Source organism: Lactuca sativa, chromosome 2, assembly GCF_002870075.4.
Source record: "Lactuca sativa cultivar Salinas chromosome 2, Lsat_Salinas_v11, whole genome shotgun sequence".
Lineage (NCBI taxonomy): Eukaryota > Viridiplantae > Streptophyta > Magnoliopsida > Asterales > Asteraceae > Lactuca > Lactuca sativa.
In genome coordinates this window covers 135,116,305-135,129,943 of record NC_056624.2, presented here as the reverse complement: position 1 = coordinate 135,129,943, position 13,639 = coordinate 135,116,305, and the positions used below count along the sequence as shown (strand labels likewise).

Below are 13,639 nucleotides of genomic sequence, written 5' to 3'. Positions count from 1 at the left end.
CTCGATGATTTAGTGATGACATCTAAGCGCTTGGCCAAGCCGGGACTAAGTTGATGTGTTCAATTGTAGTCTGTTATCAGTTGTCATGAATCGGAAGTCGGGAAATAGTATAGAGAGAATGATTGAAATTCATGTCTTTTGTCTATACGATATCTTGAGAATGGAGGAATATATAATCCCTTATCTAGAGGACACGCTATCTGATAAGATCAGAGTTGACAGCGGCTTTTGAAAGCTACGATTGCTGATCAGGTTTTGAAGTCATACGGAAAATAGTTATTAGACTTATCCAAGTGGGAGACTGTTGGATTAGTGTCTAAGTCCATAACTGTTTTGGTATGTACTTGACCCGATTATGAGCATGGTCCTTTTGGGTTGCCTTCACTATAGCAATATGTAGGATGATTTAAGAAGAGAAAGGTTTAAATATGATTTATTAATATCTTATGAGAATAATATATTAAAGGAGAAATCATATTGTTTAATTAATATTGGTCAAGAATTAATTAAGAATTAATTTTGTGGCTAAAAGAGATTAATTAAACTTAGGGGACTGAAGTTGTAATTATAAGATAATTATAATTGGGCTATGGATCACCTAATAATATATAGGTTGAACGAATTCTATGGGAAGCCCATTAGAAATCGTCCAAGGGATATGTTTAAGGAATCCATGGACTGCTTAGGGCCTAAGCAGTCAGATTAGGGTTTCCTAGTTGTAAACCCTAATAGCCTACATGTATAAAAGGGACCCTTAAGCCCCAAAACGTGGACAACACTTCCATTAGGGTTTCCAGCCGTTTTTGGTGCCTCCTTTTCTTCTCCTCTTCATCCAAGTTGCATATGGTGTTTGTGACTCCATTAGAGGTACTACACTTGTGGTACTTGCTTTCAAGAGCTAAGGAAATTCAAGGAACTAGTTGTTATTGCTATATAACAACAAAAGGTATGTATTCTAGTTTTATATATGAATTTCGAAAATTATAGTAGCATGCCAGGTTTCTTTTTGTGTTCATAAAGCTGTATAACTAATAGTGAAAACATAGATCCAATACTAGGGTTGCATGCACACATAGGATTGTTTGTATTAAACCCAACAGTACCCACTTAGCAACTATTGTCCTACTAGTAACAACCCCTTTTAGTTATCACATACATAACTTTTAGAGATACAGAATACTCCTATAGTATTCTTATGGTGACGTTATTATGGTAGTGTTGGTAAGTTTTAGACTTGTTGCAACATCACCACCAAACTTAGGCACATGCTAGTCACTCTCAGGAAAACGTAGTTGATCAGGTTACATCACCCCGAATGTGACTATATGTCTCTAAACCCAATTGTGCTGCCCAACAATCTTAATACTTTTGTTTTGTTCTAGGATGATACTGATTTCTGTGTTTTATAGTGATGTGTTTATATATATATATATACTTAGTTAGATCTTTTAGATACTTAACAATATATATTCTTGGTCAGAGTGTTTTAGTCCCGAAGTGTTTATAGTTCGTATATCTTTTACAGGTTGATATACTTGATTCACTATAAACAATGCTCTGATACCAATCTGTCACACCCCAAAACCGATAACGGCGGAATATGTTTCGGGGTGGAGGACGTCATGTACAGTATCATCACAATTGCATAATCGTAAAAACAAGAAACATACAACCATTGCATTACATAGTGAATTTAATTACAAGTGTGTTTTGTAATGTCTAACAATCACCAAAAGTATTACAAAAATAAGAGATGGATCTTGTATGCTCCACCTTCTCCAGAATGCCGTGCCTATACCTGTCTATCTTTGACCTGAGGATACAAGTTGTTTTGAAAACGAATATCAACATAAAGCTGGTGAGTTCATAAGAGTTTAGTGTGAGTTTTTGTATAAAAAGCCTTAGAACCGATAGTATGAAAAACTGTAATTTACATTCATAAGTAGTAGAAAAACCTAGAAAATCCTATATTTTCCAGAAATACTTTGTAAGTGAAAACCTTTAAGAAACATGTAATTTTCATCATTGAAGAAAACATTCATTGTAACAGTATAATAGTGGGTTTCCCATAAGTAATGCAATATGGTAGGTTATGCCTGAGGTCCATAATAGTGGTACAGACTTTCTTTAGTATTAGATACTTGTTTACTTCGGGATATTAACTTTAACTTTTGTCTAGTATTTTAGTGTGGTTATAGTGTATTTCTTGTATGTTACCGATAGTGTGAGTAATAGAGGACCCCATGACCTTTCCAGTCATGCACAGTGTAGTGAAGTAGCGGCATCCCTGGGCCTGTACGGCTCGGACTGAAGTTATCAGTCGGGATGTAATAGCGTCTGCCCCGTATAGATCTATACATATAGCATCGTCTTCCTGCCAGAAGACTCTAGGCGTAGTGCGTAGCGAATAGAGAATCTTGTAGTGGGTTAGTGTGTTATCTCTTGATTAGTGTTTTCTCTTGTATTATAGCGTAATAGTCTTTTGTATACTCTTAGTATGTTCTCGTATTAGTATATAGTATCATTATAGAGTGTATTATAGTGTGTAGAGTAGTAGCTATAACGAGTAATAGTGGTCTTAACTATACTTATTATAGTTAACTTAGTGTGTATGATTCTTTTCAATTTAGTGGTTTAAACATTTCATGAAATGAAAATACTCGTATCCAACACAAATATATATGATATATAAGTAAGAAATCAACGACAGTCGGACGGATACCAATTACCTAAGCCCACAATCAAACAAGAACAGAAATTAAGGCGAGCTATCGGTCCTAAGTCCTTCAAGCCTTATTTATATAAATATATTGGTGTGGTTACATTTTATAAGGAATTTATTTAATAAAAGTTTTGTCAAAAGGGAATATTTAGAAAATTGATCTTTTATCCGAAATGGTTTTGAAAACGAAAATCCTTTTTATAAAGCATAGTGGTAAATCACTTGTGATTTGAACTACGGATAGTGAATCACATGTGATTAATTTCCGTAACATAAATAAATGACTTGTATGAATTTCCATAAACATGTATAATTGACTTGTATCCCCCCCTAAAACATATAAAACATTTGAAAGGTTCATTAAAGGGGTATGAACTCACCTGAAATCGCGTAATTCGGGTGAATCGGGTAAATCGGGTAAAAGTGTCGGTTGAGCGTTTTGTGCCAAATAACGACTTGTGCACCTTTTAGGACCCTAGATTCATATGAAATATGTATTTTACAATAAATTAGACATTTTATGCCTTTCGTTAAAGTATTTGGGCATTCCAGCATCGTTTCGGGGTTTTAGGGCCTAGAAGGGGTTCCCGGGAGTGGTACAAGGCCAAGAAAGATTTACGGGAGGGTCCATGAGCTCACTCCCTTGGAGTTTACGGCCCAAAGGCCACTCCTTCAGAGTTTACGGCCGTAAGCCCCCTAGACTTGGCCGTAAACTCATGTGGTCCTCCAAAATGCAAGTTTAAGGCCTTATTTCACTTCCCTAATTTACTAGCAAGTGTGTTGAACTAATATGGAGGGTTTAAACCCTCATTTTGTAACATTTATGGGGAGTTTACCCCATGCCCTAGATGAGTTTTTGGGACTTAAATCCAAGGTTTTTGGGTGTTTACGGCCTAAGCATAAGCTTGGGCCGTAAACTCCTTTTTAGGCCTAAATTTCTTATGCTCTAATGTCCAAACTCCCCTAGGTAAATCCCTTAATTAGTATATGAGCTTAAAGGAAGGAAAAACAGGGTATTTGGCCAAGTATTGGGTGTTTACGGCCGAAGGGGATTCCTAGGCTGTAAACTCCTTTTAATCATTCAAATCCTATGGTTTTTGGCTTCTAAATACAATGAAGTATGTTTAGAACAAGATAGGCAAGAAGTCCTTACGTTTTGGAAGCCGGAATTCGTGGTTTTTGGAGTCGGGTTCGGGTCTAGAGAGAGAAAGTAGTGAGAGAGAGTGAATGTGTGGTAAAAGAGCTGAAATGTAGTGTCCATTTGTTTATATATGTCTCGGGTATCGCACCCGGTACACGGCTACCCGATGCTAAAGTTTAACGGGGTTAAAACTTTTTACCCGGGTGAAGTAGTTGAAAAGTAATACAACTCTATTTAGTTAAACAGGGTTAACATTTACGAGTTATAATTACTTATAATAATATCATGACATATAACTATCTAGATATTTGTTTATTGACGACTCCAAACATTACAGAAAAATAGTATATAATGATGAATTCCGTTAGTGCAGATGGAATTTGTAACGGCAGTAAATTTGGGTTGTCACACTGATAGCCTAGGGCTTTTTTGGAATTGACGTCATTATTGTAATTGCTTAGTGTATGCATCATGGATATATATAACTAAGATCTTATAGCCTAAGAATGTCTAGTCTGGCCTTATTTCATGTTCTTGTTTAATGAAGGGATTAGGGTAGGAACAGATATTCAAATGTCTATAGGGTCCAGTGTTATGTGTGGCTAGCATACACGAGTGTTGCAGGTTTGGTGGAAGTTTCATGAATGAGTTGGGTGGGGTCAACCAGCCCGTTGTGAGATGTTTACCCTTTCCTTTAGGGAGTGAGGATTGAGTGTTCGATTATGCTTATGAGTATTGTTAGGGTGTTTTGATGATCCTTGAGACAAATACGGGTAGGTGTGGAAGGTAGTATGGGCCCGTACTACTGAAAGCATAGGACCCATACGCATAGCAAGGAAGTCACAACCCCTAGGGCTTCGTTGGGAGTTGGTTTCCCATTATGATATGTGGATTATCTAATATCTTCCTGGTGTATTTTCAATATGGTAACTACAAGATAAGTTGAGATCAAATCCGGGTTGGGATCAGGAGTTGGTAGTTAGGGTGGGCCAACATTGTCAGAGGACCGCATCAAGGAGATCATTCACGTGGCGGTGGTTACTGTTCTCAGGGGACAGATTTCGGAGATGTTCAGGTATATCATGACCGCAATGATGGAGTTCTTTGATGATCAATACACATCCATTGCTGAGACGGTTGTTGTTGCGGCCTCCGCAGTTGTGGCGGTTGCAGGTGTTGGGTCGGGATGGGTCTTTCAGTACCAGGACTTCAATAATATGAAGCCCCCGAATTTCGATGGAGTACAAGACCTGATCGTAGCCATGAGGTGTCTATCTAATTTTGAGGGGGTGATTCTTCGCCTGCTCTTGCCCAGCTGACCAGAACGTCAGGTGCGCTCTGAACCTCCTAAGGTCCGAAGCGAAAGATTGGTGAAGACTTTTCACGGGATCGTATTCTGCTAAGCAGAGGGATGCAATATCTATAGATCAGTTCATGGATATGTTCCGTACACGATATGTACCACGGGTCGAGCGAGAGAGGTTGGCTCAGGAGTTTTTAGACCTGAGGCAGGGATCAGAGTCGTTGATGGAGATCACCCGGATGTTTACTGAAAGGGCCATGTTTTGCCCTGATTTTGCTTCCGAGCAGGCTTAGATGACCCGCTATATGAGCATGTTGAAGACGGATATCGAGAAGTTTGTTTCTACCCAGCAGTGTGATTCTTTGCTGGAGTTGAAGGAGGTCGCCAGACGGCGTTAGCTTGAGATAGAGCTTCAGTTAAGAAAGTAGAGACCGGCCACCGCATCATTGCAGTAGGCGCCAAAGCGGTTCAAAGTCGCTCATTCTGGGTCTGGAGGTTAGCGAGGCCGCACTTGTAGGAAGTGCGGAAAGGTTCATGACGGGGTATGTCGACTAGGAGGGGTATGCCCAAAGTGTGTCAAGGAGGGGAACTATGCAAGGGATTGCCGCCGGTTAGCCATAGTTCAGAGTACGAGGATTTTCTAACATTGTGATCTGGTTGGCCATGTGAAGGTCAACTATCAGTTGCTCACCGCCAAGTCGGCGCAGGCCCCTGCGCCAGCTATTTTGAGGATCATGAATAGGCAGCAGGGGAAGGCGGAGCCCCTGAGGGCTCGGGGCCGTGCTTTTCAGATCATCTCCAAGGAGGCCAGAGTAGCTCTAGATGTTGTGACTGGTATGTTTCTATTCGTTATCATGTTGATTATGGTTGTGGTATGCTTATATATATATATATATATATATGTGTGTGTGTGTGTGTGTGTGTGCATTTTGTACCTTGTTAGCTACGCTCCTAGTGAACTCCTTGCCTACTTTAGTGTTGTTTGACTTGGGTGCTATTCGGTCCTTTTTTTCTTGGTCATTTAGTAGGGAGTTTGTGATGGTTTTTGTATACTACAACATCCTATGGTGCACATACAACCCTAATTGCTTTGGATCTATGTTTTCTCTAATTATACATGCAATATTGTTTCCAAAGAATTAAGCCTAAAACTAGCATACAATTGATATAATCAACATAGAAATGAGTTATAGAATTACCTCTTTGTTGTAGCTTGTAGATTTGGCCTTTAAGAACTTAGTGCCCCAAGTGTGACACCTCAAATGGTTCACAACACACCTTAGACAAAGGATGACATTTTAGAGAGTGTTCTTGCACATAAAATCGCCTCATATGAACTCACAGAACATTACGGTTGTCGATTTCAGCTATGGGGCCAAGTATATATATGTTAGGAATCCAAGAGTCATGGGTAAACCCTAATCCATACTCTTGGGCTTATTATCCATGATCAATGATTCAAGTGGGCTAGCTCTTTATGGATTCATCCATAAAGTTAGTCCATCATGTATCATAAGCCCAAAACATATATATATATATATATACACATATATATATATATATACATATATATATATATATATATACATACATATATATATATATATATATATATATATATGTGTGTGTGTGTATATATATATATATATATATATATAACTAATTTATACAATTAGTCCCCATTAATTTAATTAGTCTCTTTTGATCACTAAATTAATTCCAAATTAATTCTAGATCAATATTAATTAAATCATATGATTTTATATTAATATATAAGAACTTATAATATATTAATAAATCATAACTTGTCGTGGTGATATGCAACCAAAATGGACCATGCTACTGTCGGGTTAAGTACATACCAAATATAGTTATGAGCTTAGACACCTAATCCAACTGTCTCCCACTTGGATAAGTCTAATAACTATTGTTACAAGTACGGCTCCATAACCTGACTCGCAATCTTAGCTCTTAAAAGCCATTGTCGAAATCTAACCTAGTCAATGACACATCCATTTGTGACAACCAGAACGCTTTTCCATTTTCGTTATCCAAATTCCGTTAATAAAATTCGAATTTTTGTTCAGTCACGTCGAATTCCTTTGGTTTGGAAAGTTATATTGTTATATAATTGAGCTTCATATATGAGTCGGGACCAATGTACGCGAAATTTCGAGTTTTCCTTAGATCAAAACAACCATTCACGACCAGACTTGGGTTCACGGCCATACACCTGTGTACGGTCGTACACTCGTTTACGGCCAAAGTTGGGTGGACCCCACAACCGACCAAAAAAATCCCTATAAATACGAGGCTCTACCCCTCATTTACACTTTTCTGGCCGAACACCCTCTACTTCTCTCTCTAGACCCTCGACCATACACCTCTAAAGAACCTTTATTCTTCCGTAAAACATTGAAAAACACCATTGGGAGTTCCTTTCGGAGCATCTAGGACACATATTCACTGATTCCAAAACTCTTGTTCTTGAGTGTACGGTTGTATACCTTCAAGCTCGTTAATCGTACACTCATCCACGGCCGTACACCTTCAAAGGCTGTACACCCTTCAAGGCAGTCTACGGCCGTACACGGTTCACGGCCGTACACTCCCATTCATAACCATACACACTCCTTAAGTTGTACATCAGGCTGAAAACCCACTTTCATCGATTCAGTCATGTCCCGGTAACATTCCTTAACTGAAAGCAAGTGTTATTCCAACACTTTATTTAATGAAATCGCTAATTTAAATACATATATGTATTTAATTGTTCTTAGGATTTTAGTAAGTGACACATGCAACAACTCGAGGGTCTTCGTTTCCAATTCACTGATTCGACGCTCGCACACAATTAACGGTGAGTCATACCCCTACATTTTCCGAGTGTTTAATGCTTCCATGGGGAGAATACAAGTAAAAGCACAAGAAATCTTGTGTTTAAAAATATAATTTGGTTTATTATATTTTCATATCATTAGTATACATTGATCATAGAACTTACTAAACATAATGAACATAGTTACTACTAGATTTGCGGATAAATTTATAAACAGGTTAAGATATAAACATTGCAAATACAAATTTCAGAACAAACGAAACAAACTTATGAATTATAAAATAAAAGATATTATTTTATAAAATTTCATTTTAATAACAAAATGGATTTTCATAGTATTATTAGTGAATTCGCTGAGAGAACCACAGTGTGAGATGCCTTGTAACCAGAGTCTCCTGAAAGGGAGAGCGTCAGTTTGTGTATAGATATGTACGGGACTGACAATACCGCACCCTGACTATTAGCTACCGTCAACCTAGGGTGACAAACGTCATTTTTCACGACGTACGTCCAAGTACGTCGTAATTTTGATCGTCCATAGTATGGTTATAAGAATTTGTATGTAAAAACAATGACTCGTTCACGTAATAATACACCTAATAAACAGTCACTAGGGTTAGTAAGTAGGTGATAACTTAGTATATACACTAGGGTAATATGAAATTAACATCCAACTTGCAGTGGGATGTGTGATCTCCGCCTTATTTCCTATTCTTTGTTTGGTTGTGGGCTTAGGGCAGAATCACCCAATCGACTTTATGTTCGATCCATATTCTATAACTCGTATCTACTAAGTGATCACAGGATGGTATTCACACTACGATATTCATACAAAGGCGTTCACACTACAGTATTCATTCAAAGGTTTTCATACAAGGGTATTCACACTACGGTATTCATACAAAGGTTTTCATACAAGAGTATTCACACTACGGTATTCATAGCACTACTAGAAAAAAGGCCTTTTACGACGCTCATTGCGCGTCGTAAAACGCTCAGACGACGCGCAAATGCGTGTCAAGGAAGGCCCTGTCATAAAGAGAGACGACGCGCTTTTGCGCGTCGTCTATAGACGACGCGCATTTACGACGCACATTTATGACGCGCGTTTACGACGCGCAATGCGTATCAAGGAAGGCCCTGTCATAAAGGAAGACGACATGCATTCGCGTGTCGTAACCTTACGACGCGCGTGTTTATGACACACAATGCGTATCAAGAAAGCCCATGTCAAGAAAGGCCATGTCATAAATAAAGATAACACACATTTTTGCGTATCATAATTTTAAATTGTAAAAAAAAATTATTTATGGATTTACTAATTTTCAAATTAAACTTGCATTTAATGTCCAATAATAGAAAATAATATATCATATATAAAAAATATAATCCATTACATAAAATTTAATGTCATACAAAAATACAATATATTGTAATACATGGGTATTAAGGGGACCTAATTGTACATTGCTATTAAGAGGTTTTCCCTAACTATATAACCTTTTTGTATAACCAAGTCCAAATGAAAGTATCCACGACCTTCTTCCAGCTGTGTTAGATTCCGAACTAATTAACCTATATATTAATAAAAAAATAACATTAACATATAGCAATAAATAATAGTAATAATAATAATAATAATAATAATAATAATAATAATAATAATAATAATAATAATAATAATAATAGCCATATTAATAAGTGCATTAAGTCAAAAAGAAAACACAACTACGTATTTGTCTATTTTGTTGACTGCATGAACTATGTGAATGTGAGTAAATGACCCTATTACCCTTCTGTACATATGAATTCAAAAAGAAACACCCCTATGTCCCTTTCTTAGGCTAAATGAACTGTCTGAATGTGCGTAAATCAAATGACTATCTTACCCCTTTGTATGTACTATGTCAAAAAGAATCACCCCCTAGTGAACTATCTGAATGCAAGTAAATGACCATTCTACCCCTTTGTATTTGTTAGGTCAATAAGAAACACACCTATATATATGTCCCTTTTTTTACTAAATGAATAAACTGTTTGAATGCAAGTAAATGACCATTTTACCCTTCTGTATCTATACCCATCAAAGTAAAAGATGCTGAATGATAAATGATACATTAGTGGATGATATGTCACATAACACATACCTAAAAAAAGCAAGAAATGGCTTCATTAACTTTCTTTTCAGTAGAACCCCATGATGATTGAAGATGTGCTTGTGAAAGAAGACAACAGCCAAGAAGGTGAAGAAGTGTGCACCATTCGTTGTTTACACCCTGCATACCACTAGATGTTTTCTCCTTGAGTGTATTTTGGTTCACCATAGCTAGAAGATGCTTCAAAAAAAACAAATATACAAATGAAAGAGGTGGGATTTGGAAGGTGTTTTGAATCAACACGGTTTTGATGTTTGAAAAAACTTTGATGATCAAGTAACAGATTTATCTGCATATGTAAATTTAAAGAATAAGCCTCTAGCTTTGTTTTGACATTTTTATTGTATGTATTTATGTATGTATGTATGTATGTATGTATGTATATATGCATAAACATTTCTTTTTCTAGAATAAAACATCAAGTGCTTACCTGGCCACCCAACTTCACCATGTAGCTCAGCAACAATAGAATTCCCACTGCAAGAACAATATATTTATTACTTGTCCTAACAAAACAAATTGGATGAATGCATGTTAATTAGTGACCTTCTGAAACTGACCAAATTAGTTTGATTGTTTGTGCCATTACACATCTGTTGAAACAAGAATCACAAAATAAATGGCACTAACAGAGATTGTCAAAACTTTGAGTAATGAAACAAGGGCTTCTGATAAGATCCTGCTCGTAAATGTGAAACTATTCATAAAATGAAGAATAAAAATGTGAAACTTACTACAAGCATCATGAGTACAAATCCAGTCAAGGCCATTACAACTCCTGTAAATGAGTTCAAGATTACCAATTCACAATTAATATTAAGTGTTGTTTGTATAAAAAGAAGTATATAAATTACATTTTGGTTCTTATGTATAGCTGATTTTTTTTTTTCAATTCTAGTCCCAACATGTTTTCTTTTGTAGTTTTGGTCCTTATTTTGAGGTTTTTAGTTTATGTTCCAACTAAAATGACTAAATTTTTGGGACCAAAAGTAGTCATTTACTTGGTACAGGGACCGAAAATGTTACAAGAAACCTCAAGTAAGACATAAAACTACATAAAAAAAAGAAACAACTTTAATCAAGGACGAAAAATGTAATTTAGTTTTAATAAAAACAGTCCGTTGCCAAAATATGGAACTATTAAAGCTACAAGTAGTGTGAAGAACACCAAAATAGAATCACAGTTGCCAATGTTACAACTCCAAAAGTTGCTCAAAAAAACCTCTGGAATTAGTGCCTTTATCTCAGTCAGGGGTAAAAATGGAAAATTACTGAAGGATATAGAAATTAGAACCTGTAATATAGGAGAGTAACTGAGGTTTCTCAGCCAAACTGTTGGAAGGATAACAATGGTGGATATAATGGCACATAAGTAATGAGAATCAAGATGTATACCACCAATATCCAATTGAGCTAGTGGGAAAAGTGATGATAAATTGTCATTCATCATTATCAAATATTCCACACAAGAAGACTGCAGTATTAATTAGCATACAATTAAAATTTTTAATTAGATATAATCATGCAATGGAAATATGAAATTAATATTCACAATTAATATTCACATATGAAATTAATAGTCACCACATGCTTGTTCTAGTGATAATTGGTAAGAATTCATACCAGAGAACCCAAGGGTGGCATTTACCCTTTGTTTTTACTTGTTTAAATCAAACCTTTAAGTGCTCTACTTAAATGCAAATGTGTTCTTTTTCTTTTCTAAAACAATTTGGTTTACACATTTAAAACAAGAAAACAAAGTAAAAGAGGGAGGAAGGAGTCAAAGGTACTCTCATTGCTATTGACAGATTTGGTCTACCCCTAACTTGTTCTCCCTAGGCCTGGTCTGAATGCCCCTTTAGTCTGGCTTTGTTGCTCACATATTTTTCTATTGATTGTTGCTAAGAATGACATACATGATAGAAGACTGAGATATCTACTCTTCAAGTGAAAATTTTATAGAATCATGGATATTTAAAAATAAACAGTATGAATTTTTCGTATAAAATAACCACCTCCAGTTTGTCAGGGAACACCTCATCCTATAAACCAAATAAAAAAAAAGAAGCTAAAATTTGGTTCACTAAATAGAAATATATAATAACAGAGTTCGGGAGATGGAATACTTGTGTTTCTTGAAGTTCAATTGCCCAGGATAACCATGAAATCTAACGACCATACTTATACACATCTAACAACCCTGAAATCATGATGCATAATCATCCAAGATTCCTGGAGCTTTTGAAGGTCCTTTCCTGAAACTGTGTTGCAGCCTTCTAGATTGGGAGTCGTAAAGATTTTCCTTTATGAACACCAAAGATCTCTTTGCAACCTGCATGTACTCCTGTGGCTAAATTTACAAAAATAATTAATTTAAAACATGAAAAATAGTAAACTTTTCATCTTTATTTCAAGATTCAATCTTACATCAGTTCCAGCAACAGGAAAATTGAATTTTGTTACATCAGGTTCGTTGTTGAGGATCTTGGATGCTCTAGCAAATGATGAAACTACAAGTCCGTTCCAAGACACAATGACTTGTGGATTTGGTCTGTTAAGCACAAATGACAAGAATACCCTCGGATAAATATTTTCTTCTTTATCAGTTTTAGGGTTCCTCCCTAAAAAAGACAACGAACAAATGACAAGAATACCCTTGCGATAAATATGTTCTTCCTTGAGATAAATATTTTCTTCCTTCAAGCAGTACTACTGTATCTGATGAATGAATATAGAGAAATACCTCTTTCCAGATGAACGAATAGAATAAGTAGAGAACCTAGCAAGTTCCCAAGAGAGATCAAACTCCAATGTCGTAAGTACAAAGATCACAATTGACAGGACTCAGCGAAAAAAGACATTTTTTAACCAATGGTAATTTACAGGGTCAACTGAGATGTAACTGAATTAGCTAAAATACCTTCCCAAATAGAATGATATTGCCAGCATTAGAGCCAAAAAAAAACTCCTCATATGCATCGAGCGTGTAGAAAGGATGAGATCCATCAAGTTCCACCACAAATGGTGGTTTTTCATCAGAATATACACCAGGAACGATCTCAGCATTCAAATAAGAGCTTATGTTCGTCTTCAATCCCAATGTTGCACTGAGAGTTGGATCCTTTTCCACTTTAATTTTAACATTTAAAGTCCAACCGTCGGCCTCCTTCATCACTGGCTCAACTTTCAGTTCACTATTGTCCTTAGATGTTTCAACTTCACTTGCCACCACCGGTGGCTCCTCCACAACACCCAAATCTGTTTCATTTTTAGGAAATTCTAGCACTTCCTCCCTTCTTCTATTACGTCGTGTTTATGCAAACTATTTGATGATGGAGTATTCACAGCCACCACACTTGGAAATCTGAAAAGACCAAAACTTGTAGTAAGATAAAATTGAATACAGATCGAGCTCAGATTGGTACGTATCTCTTCAAAATATGCTTCCCCGTTACGCTAATCCCACCGCTATTCCACC

At 36.5% G+C, this 13,639-nt stretch overlaps 1 protein-coding gene and 1 long non-coding RNA gene across 2 annotated transcripts; both read right to left on the bottom strand.

Annotated features, from left to right (window-relative positions):
- Nucleotides 1–9,444: 9,444 nt before the first annotated feature.
- LOC128132052 (uncharacterized) lies at nt 9,445–10,648 on the bottom strand. The gene is made up of 3 exons (XR_008229980.1): nt 10,592–10,648; nt 10,153–10,341; nt 9,445–9,580 (listed from the first exon to the last, which is right to left on the bottom strand). It is a non-coding gene; the product is annotated as an uncharacterized LOC128132052 (long non-coding RNA).
- Nucleotides 10,649–12,249: 1,601 nt separating this feature from the next.
- Nucleotides 12,250–13,333, bottom strand: LOC111884696 (uncharacterized). The gene is made up of 3 exons (XM_023881014.3): nt 13,082–13,333; nt 12,589–12,858; nt 12,250–12,511 (listed from the first exon to the last, which is right to left on the bottom strand). Exons 1-3 carry the CDS (start codon nt 13,331–13,333, stop codon nt 12,368–12,370), a joined length of 666 nt encoding a protein of 221 aa, XP_023736782.2. The 3' UTR covers nt 12,250–12,367.
- Between the last annotated feature and the right edge of the window lie 306 nt (nt 13,334–13,639).

Coding starts and splice junctions, on each gene's coding strand:
- LOC111884696 (XM_023881014.3), bottom strand. CDS start 13,333: ATGAAGGAGGCCGACGGTTGGACTTTAAATGTTAAAATTAAAGTGGAA. Junction 12,859..13,081: donor ATATCATTCTATTTGGGAAG/GTATTTTAGCTA, acceptor TACTGCTTGAAG/GAAGAAAATATTTATCTCAA. Junction 12,512..12,588: donor TTCCTGTTGCTGGAACTGAT/GTAAGATTGAAT, acceptor TTGTAAATTTAG/CCACAGGAGTACATGCAGGT.